The following is a 27,014-nucleotide window of genomic DNA, read 5'->3' on the forward strand; positions in this document are numbered from 1 at the left end:
AGATGCTTTCATTAAATGAAATTATAATTAAAAATACTTAATTTGAGAAGGTTAAAATATCAAGATGACAACCTAAGAAAAAGAGCAGGTGGAAATTAATTAGCACAAAGATACAACTGAAATATATAATTTACATAAATGAAAACACAACTCACTCTGATATATAGAAACAGTATCCAAAGTAAAACCCAAATGTATAAACATATGAAAGGACTTATAAAAACTTTTTTAAAACTCAACAAGAATTTGATGGTTTTATATTAAGATGTAAACATGACATAACCTTAGGAGAATTGATGACTTTTTGGGGAACAACGGTCATAATTCTACGTATACCTAAATAAGCTAAAGTCCCGGCCGGGCGCGGTGGCTCAAGCCTGTCATCCCAGCACTTTGGGAGGCCGAGGCAGGTGGATCACGAGGTCAAGAGATCGAGACCATCCTGGTCAACATGGTGAAACCCCGTCTCTACTAAAAATACAAAAAATTAGCTGGGCACGGTGGCGTGTGCCTGTAATCCCAGCTACTCAGGAGGCTGAGGCAAGAGAATTGCCTGAACCCAGGAGGCGGAGGTTGTGGTGAGCCGAGATCGCACCATTGCACTCCAGCCTGGGTAGCAAGAGCTACCCGTCTTAAAAAATAATAATAATAATAATAATAAGCTAAAGTCCCTCTATAGCATACTAACCTGTTTAAACTTTTTCTCAAAATTCTTTAGTATTGAGATGTGTTCGTTTTAGTTGCAAAGAGAAGAAATAACTTAATGCCTTTCAATGCAAACATAGTGACTAAATTTGGGGCATAGCAAGCTAGTCCTTTGTATTATTCAGCATCCACTTAAGTAAATGGAGCCTGTGATGGACAGTTCAAGGGAGGAAATTTAATACAGAATTTAGATTCAAGAGATAGGAAGAGTAGAGACAAACAAAGATTAGCAAAAGCAGGAAAGATGCTACCAGCCCTGCTTCCCTTGCCTATTAGTTTCATGGATGTTGGCAGAAAACACAAAAAACTTCCAAGTCAGAGACAGAGGACTTTATTCCTATGGCACAGTAAGCCATCATGACTTTCAGGTTTCTATAGGTTTCCCTGTTGCCCAGTCCCATGGGGCCACCTGGAGCAATCAGGGTGGATACTGCTACCTATTGCCACAGCCAAGGATCTGAGTCAGGAACTCTCAATCCTGTCAGAGGGATGCTGGCAACCCTGCCCAGGCTTTGCCTTGGAGGAAGATAGGATCTACACTGTACTGGTCAGGAAATGAATCTGCCCTCTGCCCTGCAGGAAGACAATCTACTGAGGCTGTTTGCTATGCAAACATAACTGAAAAGATAGTAAATAACAGAAGTGCAAAACCAGAGTGACACAGGATGGATTGTTTCTTAAAAACGATCTTTTCAACCAAATGCATTCAAAAGAGTCTTCCAAAGTTTAGGGAAATAGAGAGATGAGGGTTGGAATTTCTCTTGGATAGCTACAAAATCTCATTTACAAATTTTTTTTAAAGTGTATTAGTGTATCACCTAAATGGGAAAGAACACAAGGAACCCACCCTTGTTTCTATCTCTATGAGAGCCCTCTAAATCTAAACTTCTTTTCTGGTGGGGGAGGAGGGTCTCTTCTCATTAACTTGAGGACAGCATAACTCGCAACTGTGTCATAGTCAAACAGATGTATCAATGCAGTCTCCATACCGCACACTTTGTGGCTAAATTCTTTTCTTAGACTGTTGACTTTGTGATGACATGTGTCGGTTGCCCCGTCAAATAAAATACAAATGTTTTAACTACTCTCCAGGCTTAGTTGAGCTGTGATCTCTACTCTTTCCAGCTGCTAAATAAGTGACCCCCAATTCATTGCTCATATCCTAGAAAACCGACCGCTGTTTCAATTGAAGAGAAGGGAGAGAGAGTTAAAGCCCCCAAATGGCAGAAGTGATGGCAAGTTTATCAAGAACCGAATCAGTGCTTCCTAATCTAGCTGATTTCTGCATGTATGCTGAAGCATCCTTTCTAAATCCTGACCCTATGCAAAAAGGAGAAGCAGATGAGCATTGCCTTCAGAAAATAGTCTTATAAATACCAAGGGAGTTCTGGCACAGAGGTTGCAGAATTTTGTATAGCGGTTTCAGGAATTTTTTTTTTTTTTTTTTTTTTTTTTACTAAGTCCACTGAAAGAATCAATGCAGCAGACCCTTGCAGAGAAGGAACAAAAGAACTTTGAACACATGTATCCATCTTAATTTCTTAAAATACATTGTTTAGAAATAATCTCACCATATAATTTTTGTGTATTTATTTGCAATAGAAATAGAAATTGCCTTTTTTGATAGACATAGTTTTATGATCCTGATCGCATTGATGCCCTGCTCTTTCAGTTAAGAAGTTACTAGAGCATTGTAAGTTTGGTTCCTAATGCTTTAATGGAAGCATAATAGGAAAATAGTTAAGGATGAGTTTTCATTAAACAGTTAAGAATGTGTGTCCTCTTGTTGAAACCTGTCATCAAAAGTAGTTTTACACCTGTCATCCAGGCTACTCAGCAGGCTACAGTGGCAGAATCCCTTGAGCCCAGGAGGCTGAGGTTGCAGTGAGCAGAGATTACACCACTGTACAGCCTGGGCGACAGAGTGAGACCCTATCTCAAAAAAAAAAAAAAATTATCGCGAGTATAAAATTAGACACAACAAAATTATCTAATGAAAGTGCTTGAAATACTGTCTTCGTCATTGAGTACAAACAGGCCAATTTCAAATACGTTGCTTAAAGTTCATAACATCATTAAAAATTGACAGTTGAACAGTTTCTACAACTCTTAGATTGCCCATGACACAGTACTTGGTTTGCTCAGTCTGCTACTACAAAACACCACAAACAGGTTAAACAGAAATTTATTTTCTCACAATTCTGGAGGCTGAAAGTGCAAAAATCAAGATCCCTGCTGGGTTGGTTTCTCCCAAGGCCTCTCTTCTTGGCTTTTAGATGTGTCCTTAAATGTCTCCTTGCTGTGTCCTTAATGGCCTTTTTTTCTGAATATTCATCCCTGTGTCCCTTTCTCCTTATCTAAGGGCGCAAGTTCTCTTTGATTAGGGTCCCACCCTGATGTCCTCCTTTAACCTTCATTAACCTCTTTAAAAGCAGTGTCTCCAAATATAGCCATTTGGGGGATAGGGCTTCAACACATGGATTTGTGGGAGTACACAGTCCACAGCAGTACTCAATACATAGGTACATGTGGGGAATGGACTCTTCTAAAATCCAGGGAACATTTAAGACATCTGAGATACTGGGAACAAGATTTGTATCCCGGGCAAAGATCCCAAGAAAATCCACAATCAAGCCTTTAAATACAAATTTTCCAGTTTTAGCAATTAAGGAAGTAGAATGAAGAGAAACCTCAGGAGCAAATAAAGAAATAGAGTATCATTAAGAGCATCCTAGAACATGAAAACAATAAAGAGGGAAAACTAGAGAAACATGAGGCATAAAACAATACGGGGAGATTCCGAAGGAAATCACGTGGAAGAATTATTATCCAGTGGCTTCCATTTATGTTTCCAGCAAACAAAAAATGTTTACTTATGTCCTTGATATAGGACTGACCATTTGGGAAGAAAAACATCTCCCAGAATAAAAAAGAAAAAGCACTTTCATCACATTTTGGAAAGATTAATTTACCACCAATGATCTATTGTATGCTAAGTAATAAATTATATTAGAGAAAATAAGCAGACAGAACCGTGATTAATATGAGATTTATGGATTGTTATTAATGGGCATTGCTGACAGGAATTGATTTGTGTGCTTAAGTTTGTGCCTCATATGGGAAATTGGCTTTAAAGACAAAAGTCGTATCTTTCTCCCAATAATGCTTTCACAAAAGGAGCCTTGCCTCTAGTCCTTTACCGTGGTGGATGCCGGACTTCCATTCGTATGAGGACGTTATGCATGTTTTTAACGTGCATAGCCCTCCCCACAGAGTCCCCCACTGTTAGGTCTGGGGTAAAACTGGAAACATCCATTGTTGATGCAGGATTTTTTGCTCTTCAGTTCAGCTAAATCCAGGTTCTTGTCTCACAACCAGGAAAAATTAGGCACACAAACACATTGAAGGATGAGGAAAATGGAAAGTATTAAGCAAAAGGGGAGCTCTCAGCCAAGAGAGCGGTCCCACCATCCAACTCCCACTTCGTAGACTGAACACCAGTCTACCACACAGGAGCTGAAGGGGCCAGGTTCCTCCCTTGCATAAGGTGTGAATCCCTGGTGGCTCCACCCCATTTTTTTCAGTGCCCATGTGGGCCCTTAGTCTGAGCCATCTATGTTGATATCCCTTACTATGCATGTGTTGAGACAGAATTTTTTACCCTGGGCATGTTTAGTCAAGTCCCCCATACAAAATGACCTGAGCAGGTCGGAGGCTCTCCAGGGACCCTTTCTTATGTGCTTAGGCATTTGGCTGTCTCCTGCCGTTATTGTTGTTACCAACCGCCCAAAGATTCTGAAAACACTGCTCTATAACCCAGAAATTTGTCTCCTTAGAACCCCACCCTATAAACACCAACCACAGGATGTGGATGTGGATAGTTCACCTGTTTTTGTAATAAGGAGGAAAACTGAAGTATACCAAATTTTGAAAAACAAAGAATGGCTGCAAAGTTACCATTTGGAGCCATCTTTAAAAAAAGGAAGATACCTCAACAGTGCCAGTCTTTTAAAATACACTGAGTTAAGACACTTTTGTGACAAGACATAGCAGCTCCAGAAATGCCTCACTACTAAGAAAGTAAAATGAAATAAATGTGTTCAAGCTCTTTAATTACACTTGCTATTAAAATGTAAGAACCTGGTAGTTTTATGTGGCCTTGAAAGACCTGTCATGTCATATCAGGTACTTTCCTGATGGCATCTTCTCTGAAGGGTGGTAAGAGTTAAATCCAATGCTGGATGCAGAGTATGTGACCCATCCAAGCATCAGGGGCCAGGCAAGGAGTGTGCAGGTGCACAGTGGGAAGTACATACCACAGTGAGCAGAAAGGCCTGCCAAGCCTAAATATGGCAGAGATGATCTTTGCAACTCCCAGTTTTGCCAGGAATCAGGCATTAAAGAAAGAAAAATGTGAGACTTAATTAGAAGATTGCTCATTGTCTGTCAAAAAAGTAAGTGTTTGCTCAGGTTGGGTCAGAGACACTGTGTGCCAAGATCAAACAAAGCTATTTCTGCATTTTTCTTGAAACTTGTCGTATGTTAATAAAGCAGTTTCTTGAAAATGCAATGTGTAAACTACTATTTTCTTTGAACTAATCACGTGCCTGAGCAAGGGATGTGATATCACTTCTCGGCTGTCCTTAAAATGTATGTTTTGAATAAACATGCCATAATTTTATCACAGCGTTTCTCAGAGAATACGCTTTTTGATATGTACAAGATCCTATCACAGGAGCAAGGAAAAAGGCCTATTTGAGAAAACAGCCACTGTATAAGGATAGGAGAAGTGTAAGAAAAAAATTTTAGAGATTGAAATGAGTCAAAACAATAACGGGTATTCTGTAGATTTTTCATGGGTCTCTGCTTCTGAAGGAGCTGGTACCTTCATTTTTTGAGTTATTTTACAACTATAAATTGTAGAAAGCTGAGAGTAATGCAAATAATTCTTGTCCATAGAAATGTAAATAACATGTCCGGTAGAGAGCAAGTGATCATGCCCTGAATGTTTGCCAGCATTCCCCACTGCCATGTTCATTGGAATAATTTCTATCATCTTACTGTTCCCCTCTTAATTAGTTTCATTAAGTTGCTTACAAGTATTTCTTTCCTATTTTTGAGTAATGGTTTTACTTTTTAAAAGTTACCCTCAACAGGGGGTCATGCAAGGATCTGGAACAGATTCTACTGTCTGTCACTCACATTTAACCCTGAACATTTAGAAGAGCAGATTTCGGTTTAATATCTTAAACAAGACCTAAAACGCATTTTCTTTTCTCTTTTAGCTTCAGACAAGCTTGACTGAACCAATGACATTATCCAAATCAATATCTCTTCCTCGCAGCGCGTACTGGCATCACATCACCCGTCAGAACAGCGTTGGTGAAATCTACAGTTTGCAAGGCAAGTCACTTTAAAGAAAGCAGCTCCTCCATTAGCTTCCTCCAGGTGGACTGAGTCATGCAAATTTCTTTGTATTTGCATTGCTTGCTTTTCCTCCATTCCCACTTTTCAGCTGTCACTGGCCACAGTGGCAGCTGAGATTTACACTGGCTTTTTAAAAGTTACCATTTCATACTCTCGTGGCAAAAAAAAAAAAAAATTCCAAACATCACTGTGAGGGCGAAGGACCCAATTTGGCACAATAACTTGACTAAAACATTATACCAAGCACATTATCAGAAGGTAAAAGCTAATGCTGACGTCTGCTTCATGCTGGGTTTTATGAAGGATTTCTTTTTTCGCATCTTTTTTTCCTTGAAAGGATTAAATATCAGTTCAGGAGGCTGACTTCAGGCCTTAAGGCTCTGCCATAAACTGGTACATAAACCTGCCCATGAGAGTCTTAAAGTTTAGCCAAAGCCTTAATATCGAAACCATTTGGAGAGGGTGCAGGGTAGAAGGGGCCACATGTAGATACTTTGCCTTTGTATTTTTCTAATGATAAATGGTCAGTTAACAAGCATAGGAATAGCTTGTCAGATGAATCAAATTAATAGCTAGCAGATTTTTGACTAACAGCAGCAGACAACCCAGCTTCAGCAGTCGTCTTCCTGTTCCTTCCCTTTTGTTTTAAAATAAATAATCTTCTCTTTTAAATAAGATATTTGACTACAAGCTGGCCAACACTGGAGGAAGCACGAAACTAAGAAAATAAGGCTGAAACACCCACAGCCGAGAGCATATACTCATCCAACAAACATTTACTGAGCACCACAGACTTGAATGTAATAAACACCCAATAGGTTTCTGGGGAAGGAATAACCAAATATCCCCCTCAGGTAGTTAAGCATTCAGAATATGGTTTTCTTTCACATGTTAGCTTTTTCTCACTATTAACAACGCTGTAAGTTTAGACAAAAATATATTTCTGTTGCAAACAAACTGAAATAATGTCTTTTTATAGCAGTATTTGCTTGCCGGGGTTTCCAAACTAGACTAAAGGAGTTCAGTCATGGAAATGAATGGTTAAAGATACGTTCTACAAGGCAAAGCAGTTGGAACGCTTCTAGTCACTTACTGAAGGCAACTGTGTTATATATTTTAAAGGGATTCTCTTACAGCCGTACAGGTCCGCAGCAAAGGAATTCCACTGAGGGGCATAGGCATAAGTAGAGACCGAGGCAAGTTTCAGAGCAGAAGTGAGCATTCATTAAAAAGCTTTAGAACAGTATTGACTGCCTGTATTTAACAGTTATCTTCATTATTTGTTTGTATGAGAAAATATTTAATAGAAGGATTAGAGGGTTGAGAAAAGCAAGGTGGGGGGACTAGATTGGCAGTTTCAAGAATTGGAAAGAGAAGATGCGTGTCTCATGCTTTTACATCCCTCTTCAAATGCCAGCAGCCATGCACTCAAATTGCCCACGTCATGATTAGGGAAAATTAATCTCGCCCATTCCTGTGACTAAAAGTTAGGAAATATGCCTGTAATGCGTGGTTATTTTTATATAAACCTATGTAGATATTGATATTCTCTTAAAAACTGGAACTATAAAATATTTAAATGGAAAGATCAAATTTGTAAGCAAAAAAGTGAGCTATTAATGATACTAAATCCAAAACATGTGGGAGTAGGTCAGAAGTAATATAAGGACGACTTTAGGTTTGTCAAGGGTTTGATCTATAATTCCAGAAAATAAGAACTATTGTTTTCATGGTAGTATGAAGGAAACGTTTTATGAGGACAAAAGACAGGCTGATACACAACTTCAGAGAGCTTGCTTGTATAGCCAATAAAAAAATCAGAATGCACTGGAATGTTCTAAAACATTGCCAGAGACTTCCTGAAGATGTTGATTTGTAGTATAGATGTAATAACTGGTTGAAATACTCTTATTTATTTCACTGATACTGATTTCCAGCAAAGTTAAGGGCTTGACATGCCTTGTCAATTACAGTTTACTTAAGTGACCTCCATATTTCATATTTGTTTGATGGTGATTGTAGTTTTTATAGAATAAAAATCAGCATTGCCTAGGGTAGTTACTGAAGTCAAATGTTTATAAAATATATTCAATGGAAGTTACATTTCACTACACTGTGGGTTTACTTTTTGTACTCTGTGCTTCTTACAGCAATACATCCTACCACCCTGTATACCCCTCACTGTTATATACATAGATATAAAAATTTAAGTATCCAGATAAGGGGATAGATGATTGATAGTAGACAGATGTAATATAGAGGTGGATAAATAGAAAGATGAAGATATAAAGTTGCTAGTCATACTTTGGTAACAGTCCTTTGCTTCATTCCTCTTTCGTTCCATTGTGATAGTCAAACAAGCATAGAGCAAGAACCTCGATAGTTTTTTTTCTTTGATGCTAGTCCCTAATGGAATCAGGGCAGAATAAAACTACTGAAAATATGGAAGAAATAAAAATAAATGCAGACCCTCAGCACCCTTCCATACACATGTACCTTTTCCACAAAACTACACTGAAAAGTCTAGTTATCCACCAAGCATGGTGGCTCATGCCTATACTCCCAGCACTTTGAGAGTTCGAATTTTTTTTTCCCAGAGCGAAAGTGAGAGTTTTTTAAAAAGCTTTCGAACAACAAAGAAAAGGAGAGAAAGAAAAGAAGGAAAATTTACCTTGAAAGACAGCAAGGCAGGCGACTTGAGAAACCAAGCACAAAGCTTCCCCTCTTGACTTCCGGTTTTATACACAGGCATACTTCTGGGGTCTTGCATTACGTCTCCCTACACCTGAAATCTTATTGGGAACCTGCTGATCAGTTTTAGGTGTTTTTTATCTATTAGGCACCTGCCTTTTCCTGGGGCTGGCTGTGACTAATTATTACTTTAGAAAAACAGTTAACAACCTCTGACCATTAGCTGATTGTTGCCCAGCACTCCTGGTGTGTGTTGGGAGCGGGGCTTCTCCCTCCTGCCCTGCTCATACACGACTACCTACCTGCTGTATCGTTGCCCACCTTAAGAGACCAGGACCTCAAATCTTTGGGGGTAAATGGATGCAGGCCAGTCTTCTGTAACTGCTTCCTGCTGACAGAGGGGTGGTCGTGGTTCTGTGGATCTTGGCTCCTTGCTAGCTGTCAGGGCTGAGTTGGCTGCATGAGTTGATGAAAGTGGTATCCAAGCAGGTCCATGGGAGACAGGATTTCACCACTGTCATCTCACTCATGGGCAGTGCAGATGTCCCCTCTAGAAGGGTGACTCTTGAATATTAAGAGGATGATTTTCCTCACTGAGGATTGTCTGGATCTCAATCTTTCCCCAATGAGAATTGTCTGTTCCTCACTAGGAAGGTATCTGAGTCAGGTGCATCAAATATGTTAGCCGTGGCAGATACCCAAATTACCCAAGTTACCGGCAGCGAATCCAGACAGACCTGCAGCAACTTCAATTCTTGCCTCCTCAGAAGGAAGAATTCTACTGAGGAGCATAAGGCAGAAAGAGAGATTCAGGCAAGTTTCAGAGCAGAAGTGAACATTTATTTAAAAGCTTTAGAATAGTAAGGAAAGGAAAAAAAGAAGGAAAGTTCAGCTTGGAAGAGGGCCAAGCTGGCAACTTGACAGAAAGGATTGCTTGAGTCCGGGAGTTTGAGACCAGGCTGGGCAATACAGTGAGACTCCATCTCTGCAAACAACAACAAAAATAACAATAAATAAATAATAATTAATGCAGGGTATGATGGTACGTGCGTGTAGTACCAGCTACTCAGGTGGCTGAGATGGGAGGGTCACTGAGCCTGGGACGTTGAGGCTGCAGTGAGCCATGACTGCACCACTGCACTGTAGCCTAGGCTAAAGAGTAAGACCCTGTCTTAAATAATTTTTAGAAGTCTAGTTATTTTGAATCTCTCTTTTCCGGCTGTGGTCCTTGAAGTGGCATTACCTCTTCTTTACAAAAAGGAGAATATTGTCAGCCCTCTGTCATCATTGATTTTACCAAATCAAAGTAAAAGTCTGGCAATGTGGGAATATATCATTGTCAAGAAAATCGCAGATAGCCCTAAGGAATAAAAATATATCTTTAGAATTTTTCACGTTTTTTAGGTGAAGTTGGGATCAATATGAAGTGATGAATTTAGTGGACCTCATTCAGAAAACAGAAGTGGGAAACTAAAGTTTAAGAGATTAACATTCATTAATAAGCAGCACAAGTACTGAAATGTTTTTAAATGCATGGCGTGAAAACAAATCCATTCTACAGTAAGACTTACTTATAACTTCAATTGCTTGTCAGCCTCAAAGCTTTGACCTAGCTGTATTTTTTCTGCATTTTGCTGTATTCATTTCTCTCATCCATTGCTAGATACACGCTTAAAGACTGACGTATCAGTACTGAGATTCTGCATCTACCTTCATCTTTGGAGCATAAGAATCTCCAATACGATCTGCCTAATCTTTCCATGTTACTCCCAGAAGGGTGCTCTCAAGGAATAAGTTAATGTGATTTCCCTATAGTCTTCTAGTAGTCTGGAATCAAAAGAGTGAAAAGGGGAATAATTAACTTCTAAGAAGCACATGTTGTTCTAAGTACTTGGCAGCTATTCTTTAAAAAGCCGTGTCCCTTAGTGGTTTGCAGTAGGTTCAGTCATGCTACGTCTCCTTGCAGAAGTGGTAAACGGACATTCGTTTTCTTTTTTGCCAGATTATCCTAAGGATGGTTGATTCGTATTAGAAGGTCATTTTATATGTACACTTCTCCAGCTTCCTCTGTACTTATACAGAATGTTTATGATCACACTCATACTTAGAGATGTTGTCTTTAGATTTAGGGAAACCTAAACCATAAAGCGATGAACAGGATTTTAAAGTCTCCACTCAGATGTGAATACTTCCTATTTGTTTTAATATTCACATCGTTGTATTTCCAAGGCCTTGGGAAATATAGAAGGAAATGTTTTGAAAGCCTGAAGAACACTCATTTGAAAAAAAAAAAAGGAGAAAGAAATACAGAAAAGTGGAGAAGGGGTGCAGAGGAAGGAATAAAAAGAAAGAAAAAAAACAATCAAGGGAATCAGATTACTGAGTTTTTCTTACTTTAGGGCTCTCACCTTGGCTTTTAATCACCGTTAGACATATTTAGATGACAGGCTATACAGCTGGGTCTTTAAGTCAGGATTTGTGAACATGACAAAAGCATTTTTTGAAAATGACAAACTAGTAAAAGTCATTGACGGTACAGGTGGGCTGCAGCCACTCAGTAAATCCTATTGAATTAAAAAATGACTTAGCAGTGCATTATAAACCACACATGGAGAGTTTGGACCTGAGAAAAATTCTCTGCTAATAAAGGAATCGTGTCTAGTCCCACATGTGAGCCACACGTTCTTCTTGAGCAAGGTGAGGTGTTTGTTGGCATTTCTGCTTTTTGCTTTAGGATAACTCTGGCTGAGCACAAATGTTTGCCACCACTAGTCTTTATTTTCATGAACACAGGAAGCACTGTGAAATGCTGTACATCAGCCCCTTTAATGTGATGGTTCAGTATCTGTCTCTCTAAACCTGCTGCTTTCCCTCGGATTAGTTCATCATCATCTATAAACTGATGGTGAGAACGGGGCCAAGAATATGAGCTGAACACAGTGCCCAATGAGCAGGTTTATGGGACTGTACATGATGACGAAACTTTCTGATATGATGATATGGTCTAACTCTGTGTCTCCACCCAAATCTCATCTTGAATTGTAATCCCCATATTTTGGAGGAGGAACCTCATGGGAGGTCATTAGATCATGGGGGTGGTTTCCCCATGCTCTTCCCATGATAGTGAGTTCTCATGAGATCTGATGGTTTTATAAGGGGCTTTTTCCCCAGCATGCAGAACTGTGAGCCAATTCCACCTGTTTTCCTCATAAATTACCCAGTCTCTTGTATTTTGTAATAGCAGCATGAGAACAGACTAATACATATAATAATCCCCTTATTTTCACACAAAATAATGTAGAATATACTTTAACTCCTTTTTTAAAAAACAGCTTGAACAACTACACTCTCTGAATCAAGAACGACTGGATATACCTTTTGTAAAGGTGGTAGCTTTAGGGGTTCTGCTTTCAGTAACTCCCTGATTAATATATATCTGTAATAAAGCTACAGACCACGAGTGTCAGCATGGAAGCATACCTAATCACCAGAGGGCATTTGATGCTCACGGAAAGGGTGTCTGTGACTTCAGTTTCTCTGAAGGACAGGATGGAATTAGGCAATTAGAATTAGAGATAACCTTCAGAAAATGGTAAATAGAGTTCTGCCATAGATTAAGGAGGTAAATCAAAGGTTTTGTTTCCTCTTTGCTCAGCAGTGACCTTCTGTCCTTCTCTACTGTCCATTCAAACTGCATTGTATATAAATTGCTTCTATTGAGATTTTCTATTTTGTTTTTAAATTACAAAGTTAATAAAAGCCTCTGGTAGCCAGTTGTTTAAAAATGCAGAAGACTGCCACAGAAGTCAAAGAAGCCTGGTAGCCATTTGGCAGCAGGCCTTAAAACATGAGCCATTTTCTAGAAGCAACACTTCTGTCTATTGAACCTTATTTATAAACATTTACTGCATGTCCATACCTTAATAAAGGTAAGTCAAAGGCAGGAAATGTCTCCCTGGGTGTCAGCTTTTAGAGTTAAATGAATCGATAATTTCTAAAGCAGACATCAGAAAAATGCACAAAATATTTCCACTGTGAAGTGTTCCTCACAGCTTGCAGTCCTAATTAATCACCTCCTTTTCCATGCTCCCAGAAACATTTGTGTGTAATTTTATTATATCAATGTGTTTGTTTACAAACCTGCTTGTTCCATTGGATTGTGAGGTAGTAATTTTGTGAAAGATTTTATCAAACAAACTTTGGGGTTGAATTATCTTGAAGGTATTATCCATAGAGGTTAAAATCTTGAGTTTGGGAGTCAAATAGATCTGAGTTTGAATATTAACTTTACCACTATTGACTGATGTGATTTTTGGGCAATTTACTCAACCTGTCTAAGCTTATTCCTTCAGCTCTCATTTTCATCCTCATCTCTAGTAGTACCTCTCATGATCTCATTACATGAGATCATCAACATAAAATGATTCACTATTGTTAATATATTAAAGTACAGTTGACCCTTGAACAACATGGGGGTTGAGGTGCCTACCTCGCCCCTGCACAGCTAAAACCAGTGTATACCATAGCAAAGACATGAAATCAACCTAGGTCCCATCAACAGTGGGTTGGATAAAGAAAATGTGGTACATATATGCTATAGAATACTACACAGCCATAAAAAAGGAAAATCATGACGTTGGCAGCAACATGGATGCAGCTGGAGGCCATTAGCCTAAGAAAATTGAACAGAAAAACAAATACTGCATGTACTCATTTATAAATGGGAACTAAACATCGGTTACATATGGACATAAATATGACAATAGTAGACACTGAAGAAGGAGGAAGGCAAATATTGAAAACTAACTATTGGGTACTATGCTCACTACCTGGGTGACAGGATCAATCATATCCATAACCTCAGCATCATGCGATATACCCAGCTAACAACCCTGCATATGTACCCACTGAATCTAAAAGTTCAAATTATTTTTTTAAGAAAATCAATATACAACTTTTGACACCCCCAAACTTAACTACTAATAATCTGCTGTTGACCAGAAACCTCTCTGATAATATATTAATATATACTCATTAATATATTAATTATATACTAATTAATATATTAATATATACTTGACAATATATTAATATATGCTCATTAATAATTGATTAATGTGTATTTTGATTGACATGTATTATATACTATATTCTTACAATTAAGTAAGCTAGAGATAAGAAAATCATAAAGAGGAGAAAGGTCAGGTTACCCACAAAGGGAAGCCTATTAGACTTACAGCAGGTCTCTCAGCAGAAACCCTACAAGCCAGAAGAGAGTGGGGGCTGATATTCAACATCCTTAAAGAACAGAACTTTCAGCCCAGAATTTCATATCCTGCCAAACTAAGCTTCACAATTGAAGGAAAAATAAAATCTTTTATGAACAAGCAAGTACTCAGAGATTTTATTACCACCAGGCCGGCTTTACAAGAATATATACTTACTATTCATTAAGTGGAGGTGGGTCATTAAATTGAGTAGGCTGATGAGGAGGAGGCAGAGGAGAGGCTGCTGTTGCTGTCTTAGGAGTGGCAGAGGTGGACGAAAATCAACATATAAAGGACCTTGTGCAGTTCATACTGTGTTGTTTAAGAGTCAGCTATAAACCAAGCCCCCACTATGAAGTTTCCTTTTCTGGCAGAGGCAGCCAGGCTGTCCTACTCCCATTTATTCCAGTGTTGACTTGGAAATATTATTGCAGAGTTTCTTCTGTGCTTGGGAAAATTTATTTTGTTTTAAGACTATACAAATCTAGGTTTAGGCCAGGCACGGTGGTGCACTCCTGTAATTCCCACATTTTGGGAGGCTGAGGCAGGCAGATTACTTGAGGCTAAGAGTTCAAGACCAGCCTGGCCAACATGGCAAAACCCTGTCTCTACTAAAAATACAAGAAAAAAAAAAGAGAGAGAGAGAGAGAGACAGGCATCGGGGCTTACACCTGTAATCCCACTTACTCAGGCACAAGAATGGTTTGAACCTGGGAGGTGGAGGTCGCAGTGAGCTAACATCACACCACTGCACTCCAGCCTGGGTGACAGAGCGAGAAAGTCTATCTCAAAAGAAAAAAATATGTATAGCTTTAATAAATGGTTTCTAGTTTTTAAGGTTTTAGAAAAACATCTAAGCTTAACTCTCACTGTGAGTTTTTAATACAAGGAAAGAAATTCAGTCTTAAGTCTTCAAGTTTTTTATTCTCATCAGTGGGTATAAATAAGACATGGCACCTTAAACAGATGAACCATTTCTTCCATGCCTTCTACTGCTCAGTCCAGGTAGCCTAAGGCAAACTAGAGCCTCTTTTCAGACTCAAGGGTTACAGAACTCATGGAAAAACTGTATTCAGCTCAGCCTAATGTAGAGGAGATGCCCCAGTCCAAATACACTCATCCACACTCACCTCTATAACTTACCCTCCTGCTCCCAATCAGTTCTTACTAATTAGCTTACCCTAACTGCCCAGAAGCCTTTCAGAGACCCTTCTTCCTCCATGAGGCCCTAAAGTAGACCAGCATTCTCAAGCCAGTTAATACTACATTGATTCTTTCATACGCTGTGTTCTACCGGCTGGACCCCAGAGGTGAACAACAAGATTGACATTACTAAGTGAATTCTTCTGCACCACCCACAGCAAAATCTGAAGATGATTCAGTGTGAAATATATCAAATCAGCCATTTTTAATCACTTTGTATCAGATATGTGCAAGTAATTACTAACAAATAAAAGATTAAGAGTTTCCAGATGTTACATTGGATTAGTATAATCCACCAATGGTTTTATCAAAATGAATTGCTTCATTCTCTTTAATTCAAATTTGGTAGAAGTTAAAATGTCTATTCAGTCTATATATTTTTCTCCTGCAAGCTTCCCCCACTGAAGATTTTATATAAAAGAGGTAACATATTGAGTTCTATATTGATTAATATTTTGGGGAATATGTATTAAAAGCTTGTAAAATAAATTCTACATACATGCAATTGATTTTATTCAGAAGGGAATAAACAGTACATAATATTAGTTCAGGGAAATGTCAGTACAACCTGATGAATACAGACAAATGTTAATACAGATGGATTTTAACACATATGGATGCTCAGCTGTCTTTGTCATGTATGTGTATACACACACAAACACATACATACACAGAGAAAGAGAGGAGCATCTGGTTCACCATATAAGGCTTCTCATCATATTACTTCCCTCATATATGTACGTATTAGGCTAAGCTTCATAAATTACAAACTACAAAGAAGAACCTAGAGGGAAAAATGTTCAATTGTCTTTTTTCTCCCTGGTCTCTGTTTGTCATTTGGTTTTTCTTAATCTCAACTCTGTCTCTGGCCCTTCAACTAAATGTTTCATATCCCTAATTATAGGCTTAATACACATATTTTGAGCAAGATTTCCTTTATTTTCCTCTGCCTGCCAAGTAGAATATGGCATTCATATTCTACTTGATAATGATTGAAAGATATTAAAAGATGAGAAACATCAGGAAATTAGCATTCTTAAAATGATACTTGCCAGAGAATAAACTGCAGCATTGATGTTGATTTAAGCCTGGATATATCTTTCACATCTAACACAGTGGGCAGGTGTGAAGAACTTCTTTGAAAGTTCTAGCACCTGCCAGCTGTCCTACAACCAATAGACGCTAATTGAAAATTTGTTGCTTCAAACTTAGAACCACCCAATTTTTGAAACTCAGGAGCATGGTTATATGTTTATATAAAAGGAATTTATGCTAAGATTTGGAGAGAGAGAGAGAGAGGGAAAGAGAGAGAGAGAGGGAGTTGAATGCCTGTATTTGGGAAGATATAGTTTGGGAGTACTCTTAGAAATTTTTGGCTGCCATTCTATATTATATTGGTTTGGTAGGGAGTTTCGAACTTTTGTGTTATTTTTGTCGTACTATTCATAATACAAGAAAGAGAAGTTTGATATCAAACTGTCAGTGACACGGCATGTCTTTTACATTATGTTCAATGATAAACAATATTAGTGGGGAAAGGATAATCTCTTGCTGGGAAAACTGGATAGCCACATGCGAAAGAATGAAATTGGACCCCTATCTGACACCATACACAAAATCAACTCAAAATGTTTTAAAGACCTAGGGTTATGGCCTGAAACCATAAAACTACTAGAAGGATAAGGTTCAGGTGGTTCTGGCAATGGTTTCGTGGATCTGACACCAAAAGCCCAGGCGACAAAAGCAAAAGTAGGTAAGTGGGGTTCTATCAAACTAAAAATCCACTGCACAGTAAAGAAAATAATAAACAGAGGGAGCAGTCAACCTGTGGAATGGAAGAAAATATTAACAAACTGTATCTGATAAGGAATTAATTTCTGAAATATATAAGGATCTTCTACAACTCAATAGTAAATAAAAATAAACCACACTAATAACTCAATTTTTAAAACAGCAAAGGACTTGAACAGACATTTCTCCAAACATACAAAAGGCCAATAAGTACATGAAAAGATACTCAGCATCACAAATCAGCAGGGAAATGCAAATCGAAATCACAATGAGGTATCCCTTCACACTTGTTAGGATGGCTAATCATCTAAAAAACAAAGTATTCATGAGGATGTGGAGGAATTGGAACTCTTATCACCATTGATGGGAATGCAAATGGTACAGAAATGAGGAGTTGCTGTTCAGCAGGTATAAAGTTTCAGGTATGCAAGATGCACACATTTTACACATCTGTGTTTAGATAACAATACTGTGTTGTACACTTAAAAATGTGTTAAGATGGCTGGTGGGAATGTAAACTAGTACAACGAATATGGAATAGAGTGTGGAGATTCCTTAAAAAACTAAAAGTAGAACTACCAGTTGATCCAGCAGTTCCACTACTGGGTATCTACCCAGAAGAAAAGAGGTCATTATACAAAAAAGATACTTGCACATGTATGCTTATAGCAGCGCAACTCGAAATTGCAGAAATGTGGAACAAACCCAAATGCCCATTAGTCAATGAGTGAATAAAGGAACTGTGGTATACAAGTATACAGTTTAATTCTACTCAGCCATAAAAAGGAATGATTTAATGGCATTCTCAGCAACCTGGATGAGATTGGAGACTATTTTTCTAAGGGAAGTAACTCAGGAATGGGAAACCAAACATATGTTCTCACTTACAGGTGGGAGCTAAGGTATGAGGAGGCAAGGGCTTAAGAATGACACAATGGACCTTGGGGACTGAGGGGGAAAGGGTGGGAAGGGGGTGAGGGATAAAGGGCTACAAATTGGGTTCAGTGTACATGCTCAGGTGATGGGTACACCAAAATCTCACAAAACACCACTAAAGAACTTATTCATGTAACCCTTGTTACATTGGACAACAAATACTTGTTGTCCAATAACCTATGGAAATAAATTTTTTTTAAATGTGTTAAGAGGATAGATCTCATGTTAAGTATTCTTACCACAGTTAAATTAATGTTATAAACTGAATTGTGAAAGTGGTAACTTAGTCAGAACTACAGAGAGAATAAAAGTTGTAGGATAGGTGGAAATCATTTAGTGCAAAGCACAAAGAGATTAAGGGATGGAAAATATATCTTCAGACATAAAGAATAGAATATGAATATTGAACACAGATTTAATAATCATTCCTAAAGGAGATAATACAGCAAATGAGGATGAGGTAAGTATATAACAACTGGTAATTCTACAGACTAGACAAATAATATGACTTGTCAGATTGAAGAGGTACGTTGAGTTCCAGCAAGAAAAAAATGAAAAGCAATTCATACTTTGAAACATGAGAGTAAAATGGCCCAATTCTAAATGCAAATGGAAGTTTTAAAAGCATAAAGGAAAGACAGATAACCTAAAAAAGAACAGCAAACCAAATGGACATCAGATATCTCAAAAGCAATGAGATAGGACAGGAAGTGATGAAACGGAATCTCTAGTTGGCCAAGAATTTTACAACCACTCAAGAAATGAGACCAGATGGAATAAAAGCCAGAAAATAAAGAAAACTGTCTTCAAATAACTAAAAATTCTTATCACTAACTGAAATAAATAAGAATAAAGACTAAATTGATTCATCTTTGGAAAATGATAAGTTTACCAATGAAAAATTCCCTAAAGAAAATAAATAATGGATGTACTTAATGGAAAATGAATTTGAACTCACAAAGAAGGATTGGAGTATAAGAAGCAAAGAAACTGTTAAATGTGACCAAACCTAATATTCATTAACTTTAATAACAGTAATAGTAATAAAGAGTAAGTTTTAGGTGTTAAAAAAAGTAGTAGTAAAATAGTTGATAGCAGTAACAGGAAATGGAAGGTAATAGAAAGAGAAGTATGGACACATTCACATTTTACATTTGGTTTCACTTTTTGGTCAGGTGGGCACATTAAAAATTTAAGTAAACAAAAGAATATAAATACATCTAAACAAGAAAAGAGGAGAGAAGGAAAAATATAAAAATTAATGCAATTAGAAGTAGAGAAAATACAGAAAGGAAAAAGAAGAGTAAATAAATATTATAACAAATAGATGTGATAATAGAAAGAAAGAAAACTATAAATAGGTAGATTCAAAATAAACAAAAATGATTACATTTCTCTGTGATAAAAGACTAGGAAGGAAACCCTAGATTGAGTTTCAAAAGCCCAGCTTTGTGCTGTTTCTAACAGAAAACATCTAAAGTTTAAGATACAGGAATGTTGAAAGTAAACTGAAGACAAGGCAAAATACGAAGTTTTGGAAAAAGAGGGTCATTACATTTTATCATTACAAAAAACTCATCAGCAAGATGCAATACATCTGAACTCTTGATAAAATATTCCTTTGAGTATATTTTAAGATTATACACACACATAAAAATGGACAGAATTATTAGGTTGAACCAATTGAAACTGCCATAATGTCTGTTAAATAGCAACCATTTCATATGATTCAACCAAAACAATGGAAAACATGACAATTATAATGAGACTTTTAAAAAGATACATTTTATAAATACTAGACTGAAAGAAAAAAGTTTCTAAGGAAATAGAAAATTAAACAGCATGAAACAAGCTTATGCAAAAACAGAAATCAGAGACTACACATTGTTTTTAAACATTCTTGAAACAGTAACAAAATTTGACAACATGAGATGCCACAAACACATCTTAACATGCATAAAATAGGCCCGGCGCGTGGCTCACACCTGTAATCCCAGCATTTTGGGAGGCCGAAGCGGGTGGATCACGAGGTCAAGAGATCGAGACCATCCTGGTCAACATGGTGAAACCCCGTCTCTACTAAAGATACAAAAAATTAGCTGGGCATGGTGGCACGTGCCTGTAGTCCCAGCTACTCAGGAGGCTGAGGCAGGAGAATTGCCTGAACCCAGGAAGCAGAGGTTGCAGTGAGCCAAGATCGCGCCATTGCACTCCAGCCTGGGTAACAAGAGCTAAACTCCATCTCAAAAAAAAAAAAAAAATGCATAAAATAATCAAGCGCCTGTAGAACATGGGCTCATGTTTTCAAATCATAATAAGGGAACTTGTTAAATATTGGAAATATAAGATAGTGAAAACACTACATCAAAATTTATGAGATGTGGCTAAGTTGGTAGAGAAAATTTTATAGACTTAAATACACATATCTAGAAGAAAATAGGGTTGGAAAATTAATAAGCTAAGCACTCAACCTTGTAGGTTAGAGGAGGACAATACAAAAATAGGAAAAAATCACTTCATCTCATAAACATCAATGCTAAAAACATCGTCATCACAACCTAACTGTATATAGTCCAGAAAGTAAGGATACTTTAACAATAAAATATCAATAAATGATTTTATATTAGGAAATAGAAGCTAAAAGTATGAGATGATCTTGATAGGTACAGAAAACTATTTGATAAAATTCAGTATTCATCAAGAGGTATGAAAATATTCTAAAGAAATGCAGGCATGTGAAAGCTCTATTAGACATGACATCAGTTTCCTTCACTTCTACTTTGATTATCAGTTACTTAAAAACACAGGATAAAAAAGTAAAACTAACTTCTTTGAAGGTTTAACATTCCATCACTTACATATTAATATTTTTGTAAACAAATTTTTCTAAAGATAATTATTTTCATTAATATTAAGAAAAACATCTTGCTGTATTATTGGAGATTTTCTTTAAATAAATTGTCCTTTCTTAAAGTTTCAGATTTACTTTATAGAAATAAAATGTTGTTGAAATCTATCAGAGATATGATACTCTAAATAAGTCCTGTTGTTTATGCTAAAAACATCCTTTTGGCTTTATACGTAAGGGCTTAGCAAAGCACCTTTTCACTAGTGAGTCCTCCACACTGTTCCTGACATTACCACCAACCTCTCTTTCATCCAGGCTTGCAAAATGACAGCCATCTTCTGTTTTCTTCTAATCCCAACAATTGACTCAGTTCTATCAATATGCATCAACAGACCTATCACAAAGGACTACTCCGTTTGGCCAGAATTCTGAAATGATATATTTCATTCAAAATGACCCCCTTCCCAGTCTTCCACCTCTTTTCTGTCATCACCCCTTAGACATCAGAACAAGTATTAGTCCTAGTCCCCTTCACTGACAAAAAAAAAAGCAGAAAGGATTCAACATGGTACCTGTTTGTGGATGATAAAAAATGTTTTAAAAGAGAAAATCAACAAAGGGAAAACTGAAGAAGAAATAAAAATTTTAAACTATTTCTCTATACATTCAGAAAATCATGAAAATAGGTGCTCTGGTTTAGTAGGTTGAGAGTCACAAGAAATCCAAGAGCAGGTCAGACAATGGAAAGGATATAAAGCAGACTAACGTGCACATCAAAGATTGAAAATAATAAATGCCTCACACAAATAAAACCTTTTGAAAGCACTTAGAAATGCAGCAGTTGTAGCTGAAAAGAGAGTATAGTAACTTCAGAAAATAATAGGCATTAACAAAGTAAAGAAATAAATTGAGTCAGAGAGCGGGAAAATACATGGGTGTGTGCGCAAGTCAAATAAAGGAATTCAACACACAGGTGTTCCTGACATAGAGAGTAAACACAAGATGTATGTAAAAGTTCCCTGAAATAAAGGAAGACCTATGACTTAACTCAGGTTCTCCGAGAAGGAGAGGCCGAGATGGGTTGAGATGCACAAGTGTTAGCTAGTTAGGAGTCACCAGATATTTGAGGAAAGCGTGAAATAAAAAACAGAGGCCATAGCAAACAAATTGCATAAAAAGGAGCCTGGAAGAGACCGAGGCAGTGCAGAAAGCGTAGTAAAACCATGTACACAGCAGGCTTACAAACGAGGTCATAAACAGTTCACTGAGAAGTTAACTCAGGGCCAAACGCAGTGGCTCACACCTGTAATCCCAGCACTTTGGGAGGCTAATACAGTTGGCTCATGAGGTCAGGAGTTCAAGACCAGCCTGGCCAAGATGGTGAAACCCCATCTCTACTAAAAACTGCAAAAATTAGCCAGGCGCAGTGGCAGGTGCCTATAATCCCAGCTACTCAGGAGGCTGAGGCAGAAGAATTGCTTGAACCCAGGCAGCAGAGGTTGCAGTGAGCCAAGATCATGCCACTACATTCTAGCTTGTGTGACAGAGTGAGACTCTGTATCAAAAAAAAAAAAAAAAAAAAAAAAAAGAATTTAACTCAGAAGTTTGAGAAAAACGGACATGAAACCACTGTAAACTACACGGCTGGCTTGTTTGTACATAATAATTAGATTGATGATACTAATGCAAACACTAATACTGCTTTAAAAATGTACTTATTCTGAGGATGAAAGGAGGGAAAGTGTGTATGTGAGGAAGGAAGGGAGTGGTTCTGATCACTAAATCTTCATATTCCATAGTAGGAAGAAAATCTATAATAAAAAATGAAAAAAACCCAGCTTTTAAAACCATTTTTATTTAAGAATATGGAAATGAATATCTGAAGAGAGAGCCTAAGGGATTGTGACTGATAACCTCTGAAAATATAGCATAGTTCTGCCATTGTTAGTACGTTTGCTTCACTTGTTTTTGGATGTGGAACTTCAAACTCCAGCCCCCTAGTGAGTGGAATGGGAATGGAAGGAGCTGAGTGGTTAGAAGAATTTTACTCACTCACTTCTGCTCTATTCGAATCTTTTATAGAATTCAGGTTATCATCTGTAATTTCAAAAACAATTTTAATATGCAAAGTACATAAAAAGAAAGCATTAGATGCTTCTTGCCATCAAGATAATTTCTAGATATTTCTTGATGTTCACGATGCTTCATATTCTGACCTCATCTTCATGCTGTCGAAAGGGCTCTTTCCAGCACTGTCTCCCTCAATAAATCTGTTGGCCAGGACTTCACTGTCTCAGATGGTCGTGTACTTTCCCATTTTTACTATCGTTTTATACCATTGCTTCCACTCAATGCCTTTTTTGCAATCTCTACTTGTGATGTTGCTAAACGTACATAGAGGTCCAGATAACAGTGGATTAATTTTACCCTACTCCATATATGTCCCTGCACATGCACTAGATTGTCAAAGCAGAGACTATCTCCACTTCCTCTAGTACCAACTGAACACAGTGCCCTACACAGCTCTGTGGAATGCATACAGTCTACACACACACACACACACACACACACACAAAATAGTATGTTTCTGGCAAGAAATTTCAGTGTTGTTATGCTTGCTATTTATTAAATTCTTGCAATTATGTTACCTTGTAATAATAGAAATTGTACCTAGAGAGAATATATATCCCAAGTTACTACTCTATTGATTGGTAAGGAAAAAATAAAAAAATATTATGAGTGCTTAAAAGTAAAAGATAATTTAGCTGTAACAATAGGAGAGGTCCCCCTGCCCCGTGTGTGTGTGTGTGTGTGGGTGGGGGTGTGTATGTGTGTGTGTGGTGTGTGTGATTGTGTGGTGTGTATGTATGTGTGTGGTGTGTGTGTGTGTGTGTGTGTTCTTAATCTGCCACTGTATCAAAGTCCACTTGACTTCATAGGCAGGGACTCTTAACTGATTTTCTTGGCAAAAGAAATTATTGATCATGCAACACCTCTGATGTCCTTCAAACCTGGACTGATCCTTTTCTATATTGTAAATAAATAGTCACCATATTTTTCATGGTCTTATAGTTTCATGAAAAAAATTAATTCAGCCATAGTATTCTATTGTGTTATGACTGGAAAAAGAAAAGATTTTGTATAGAATTGTACAAATGACTACATATGGTAAATAATAGAGCATGAAAATATGGTCCTACCTCACATTCGAGAAAACAAAAACTTCTGAAAATATAATTTTTTTCATTGTACTTCAGGTTCTGGTGTATATATACAGATCCTGCAGGATTGTTGCATAGGTACACACATGGCAATGTGGTTTGCTGCCTCCATCCCCCCTGTCACCTACAGCTGGCATTTCTCCCCATGTTATCCCTCCCTGACATCCCCCCCTTGTCCCTCCCTTGGCCCCTAACAGACAGACCCCAGTGTGTGATGCTCCCCTCCCTGTGTTCATGTGTTCTCATTGTTCATCACCCACCTATGAGTGAGAACATTCGGTGTTTGATTATCTGTTCTTGTGTCAGTTTGCTGAAAATTATGGTTTCCAGATTCATCCATGTCCCTACAAAGGACACAAACTCATCATTTTTTATGGCTGCATAGTATTCCATGATGTATATGTGCCACATTTTCCTTGTCAAGTGTATTGTTGATGGGCATTTGGGTTGGTTGAAAAGATAATTTTAAAAAAAACAATTCTAAAATACAAAAGAATGAAAGCATAAGATGCTCACTGCCATCAAGATAATTTCAGATGTTTTTTCATATTTATGGTGCTTCTTATTCTGACCTCATTTTTGTGCTGTTGAAAAGGCTCGTTTCAGTATTGTCTCCCTCAGTAAATCTGATGTCCAGCATTTACCTGTCCCAAATAGTCATGTACTTTCCTATTTGAAACAGGAAACATTGGCTGGGTGCGATGGCTCATGCCTGTAACCCCAGCCCTTTGAGAGGTCGAAGCAGGCAAATCATTTGAGGTCAGGAGTTCAAGACCAGCCTGGCCAACATGGTGAAACCCTGTCTCTACTAAAATATGAAAATCAGCCATGCATGGTGGTGTGTGCCTGTAGTCCCAGCTACTCGGGAGGCTGAGACAGTAAAATCGCTTGAACCTAAAAGGTGGAGGTTGCAGTGAGCAAAGTTTGTGCCACTGCACTCCAGCCTGGGCAACAGAGCAAGGCTCCATTCCAAAAAACAAACAACAAAAAGAAACACTGAAACATTTAAGATTATGTTTCAGTAATAGAGAGTAAAAAGTTTTCATGGACACAATCTCTCTTTCCATACAGAACCCAACATTACACAATCAATACCTTCTGCTGTGTATGCGAGTATATTCATTATTCAGTTGAGTTCTCGGTATTGGCAAATTACAAAACCGAGCTGAGATTTTAAGTGAAAATTATGTGATCATGTTTTATGTGTCTGAAGGTGTGCAGGATGAAGAAAGCTCAGTGTTTCTGTTATCTTTGTTTTTCAATGGATATCAAGTTATTTCTGGGCTGTCTACAGTAGAGCCATGTATAGTAGCTATGGGATTTCTTAGTTTAGCCTTTAGATCTCCACTGATTTCTCTGTTCACCGGATGACAGACAGTCATTTGTCAGAAATATTATGGTATACACTGTGTCTTTGCAATCCCCACAAACAGTTTCAGTTACCAAGAGAAAACGCTCTGAAAATAGATTCCCAAATCCAACTGATCATCTGCTTGTCTCCCTTTAAATTTTTCAGAGGAAACTGTCAGAAGATGGTTTTTTTAGACTTAATCTGCACTCTTAAATAAAAGAGGATTTTTTTTTCTCTAGTGCTGTCAAAATAAGAAGGTTTTGCTAAAAGAGGAGTGAAGAGTGTTTGGTTGGTAAGCCTGACCGGTGTTTTCTCCCATGAAGGTTTTGCTAGAGGAGGAGTGAAGAGTGGTTGGTAACCCTGACCAGTGTTTTCTCCCATGACATTCCTAGATTTCTTGAAGCAAATGCGCCCTCGGTTTTGTGTGGCGTCACTCACCATCTGTTCCTGGCTACTTCTACATGCAAAATTGTACATGATTTGGAGTAAACCACCTCTAGTTTTATCATCAGTATTAATTGTAAATAAATTATCTGTAATCAGAAATAAAATGTTAGTGACATCATGATTTATTTATGACATGATTTATCACCTAAACATATGAATATTCAGAGAAAGTGAAACTGTAGTCGGTAAAGCTTATGAAAAGTACTCTATTACTACCATATCTGCATGGAAATTTTTGTGTTGTAGGAGTAATCGTCTCAGCTACAGATGGAAAAGCTAGGTTTCAAAGTAGATTTAAAATGGTGATATGTAGGATTACATACTATTGGTTATTTTAATTAACATTTTCAGATAAAAGCTGTTGAAATCATTTACCAGTTTATGCAAATGAAATCATTTGGAAGGTAAATTTCTAAAATTGTGAAGTTTTCTCTGTCAAATAAAAATGTGTCAAGGTAAAAGTGATCTTTTCATCCAGATGACTACCTTGACTTCATATTTACCTTTGAAAGAAAACTTCATTATGGTTATAAACAAGTAAAATTATATATTTGCTAGCAAAAGATAGATATTTCATTAAAGAAAAATAATTATTTCTGGAATTGGGCAGTTTATTATTTACATTTGTGATATAGAATTAGCTTCGGGCAACTAAGAAATAAGAATGAAAAATATATCAGTTCTTTTTTTTTTTTTTTTTTTTTGAGACGGAGTTTCCCTCTTGTTACCCAGGCTGGAGTGCAATGGCGCAATCTCGGCTCACTGCAACCTTCGCCTCCTGGGTTCAAGCAGTTATCCTGCCTCAGCCTCCTGAGTAGCTGGGATTACAGGCACGCGCCAGCATGCCCAGCTAATTTTTTGTGTTTTTAGTAGAGATGGGGTTTCACCACATGTTGGCCAGGATCGTCTCAATCTCTTGACCTCATGATCCACCCACCTTGGCCTCCCAAAGTGCTGGGATTACAGGCGTGAGCCACTGCGCCCGGCCCAAAAATATCAGTTCTATTATGGTCCATGGTTAATAAAATAATTAGTGGGAACAAAGTGGGAAGATTATAGAAAGATTAGGTGTAGAGACTAAAGGAAGGGTGGATGTTTTGAAGAGTAAGTTCCCTTTTTTCTGTCAG

At 37.6% G+C, this 27,014-nt stretch overlaps 1 protein-coding gene across 1 annotated transcript in view; it reads left to right on the plus strand.

The window, feature by feature from the left end:
• DOK6 (docking protein 6) overlaps positions 1-27,014 on the plus strand; it is a 446,729-nt gene that overhangs the window by 355,475 nt on the left and 64,240 nt on the right. Inside the window, exon 7 of the mRNA XM_002757321.7 lies at positions 5,991-6,108. Within this exon, the coding sequence (XP_002757367.1) occupies positions 5,991-6,108 (118 nt within the window). The remainder of the gene's footprint in view (positions 1-5,990; positions 6,109-27,014) is intronic.

Source organism: Callithrix jacchus, chromosome 13 (assembly GCF_049354715.1).
Source record: "Callithrix jacchus isolate 240 chromosome 13, calJac240_pri, whole genome shotgun sequence".
Taxonomy (NCBI): Eukaryota; Metazoa; Chordata; class Mammalia; order Primates; family Cebidae; genus Callithrix; species Callithrix jacchus.